This window comes from Triticum aestivum, chromosome 6B, assembly GCF_018294505.1.
Source record: "Triticum aestivum cultivar Chinese Spring chromosome 6B, IWGSC CS RefSeq v2.1, whole genome shotgun sequence".
In the NCBI taxonomy this organism is placed as follows: Eukaryota; Viridiplantae; Streptophyta; class Magnoliopsida; order Poales; family Poaceae; genus Triticum; species Triticum aestivum.
The window spans coordinates 137,972,760-137,974,320 of NC_057810.1; the positions used below are offsets into that span (position 1 = coordinate 137,972,760).

Genomic DNA, 1,561 nt, shown 5'->3' on the forward strand with positions numbered 1-1,561 from the left:
AGGATTTTTAGTATTACCTTGTTTTTCATTCTCTATCTATCACGACAAATTGGTTTCATTTCAGTTTTGGACCATTGCAATTTTTTTCCAGAGCATGACAAAATCTGGGCTTTATTAGTCTTTTTTTAGAGCACCTGGGCTTTATTAGTCAAGGACCGAAACTAGGCTTTTTTTAGTCAAACTGGGCTTTAACAGATCTGAAGTTCGTGCCATATTGGGGTCTTTTTTTTTTTAAGAAATCAAGATGTACTCGGATCAATAGTCCGCCGGTTTGTAACTACTCCGAAGGAATATACTCCGTATGATCCACCAAAGGACTAGCTAATTTCCTTGTAACAAGTCGAAACCTAGGCGCTTCGTGGTGTACTCTCTCCTTACGCGCGCACAATCTCCCGGCGGCAGCAGCCATGGAAAACGTGACTGCCTCGACGAACCGCTTGTCGTCCGTCACCGGTGTGCACCTGTTCAAGATCTCCGGGCACTCCCTGATCAAAGGCACCGACCTATACATCATGTCCAAGACCTTCCGCGTCGGCGGCCACGACTGGGCTATCCAATACTACCCCTACGGCCAGAAGGAGAAGGACGACGGCAACAAGGAAGCAGCGGGCAACAAGACAGCCGGCGGAGAGCATACGTCGGTTTTTCTCTACCTGAAGAACGCCACCCAGGGCGATGCCAGAGCGAACTACTGGTTCTCCCTCCAAGACCCTGCGTCGCCGGCGACGGGGGAGAAGAACAGAAGAGGCGGCTGCACGACCGACTTCTCGTCGAAAGCATCGGCATGGGGTTACAGGAAGTTCGTAAGCAAGGCCGATCTGGCTGCATCTGGATGCATCAAAGACGACTGCCTAGTGATCAAGTGCACCATCGAGGTTATTACCTCCGAGCGCTTCGACGACCACGGAGAAGACGACGTCGTGGCCGTGCCGCCCTCCGAACCGATCAAGAATATCGGCGGACTTCTTGAGAACGGCCTCAAAGCGGACATGACCGTCAAGATCGGCTTGTTCAAGAGGTTCAAGGTGCACGGTTGCATCCTCGCCGCGCAGTCGCCAGTCTTCCGTGCGCAGCTGTGTGGCTCCATGCTCGAGAGTAGGAGAAGCAGCATCCGCATCAAGGACATTGACGCTAGAGTTTTTGAGGTCCTGCTACATTACATGTACAAGGACTCCCTGCCTCCATTCATGGAGGAGACCAGCGAAGAGGCTACAAACATGGCACAACATTTGCTTGTCACAGCCGATCGGTATGCCATTGAAAGATTGAAGCTACTTTGCGCGAACAAGTTGAGCAAGATGCTAGATGTCAACACCGTGGGTTTTACTCTGGATTTTGCTGAGAGAAACAACTGCCAGCAACTCAAGGATTGCTGCGTCAAGTACATGGTACGGAACCGTGAGAGATTTAGAGAAATCATGAAGACCAAAGGGTTCATGCAATTAACTCAGAATTTCGGAAGCCTTGGATGTGAGATTATTGACAAAGCTTTTGCTAATTAACCTGTAAAAGGGACAATCAATTGTATTTGCCGGCATGACATTAAACTTTGTATTTTTAA

At 49.4% G+C, this 1,561-nt stretch overlaps 1 protein-coding gene across 1 annotated transcript; it reads left to right on the forward strand.

Moving 5' to 3' along the window:
• Nucleotides 1-327: 327 nt before the first annotated feature.
• LOC123133771 (BTB/POZ and MATH domain-containing protein 2-like) lies at nucleotides 328-1,561 on the forward strand. The gene has a single exon (XM_044553177.1). The coding sequence runs from the start codon at nucleotides 408-410 to the stop codon at nucleotides 1,500-1,502; it is 1,095 nt and encodes a 364-aa protein (XP_044409112.1). The 5' UTR covers nucleotides 328-407; the 3' UTR covers nucleotides 1,503-1,561.

What these genes read in the sequence shown, in the direction of transcription:
- LOC123133771 (XM_044553177.1), top strand. Translation starts at nt 408, where the DNA reads ATGGAAAACGTGACTGCCTCGACGAACCGCTTGTCGTCCGTCACCGGT.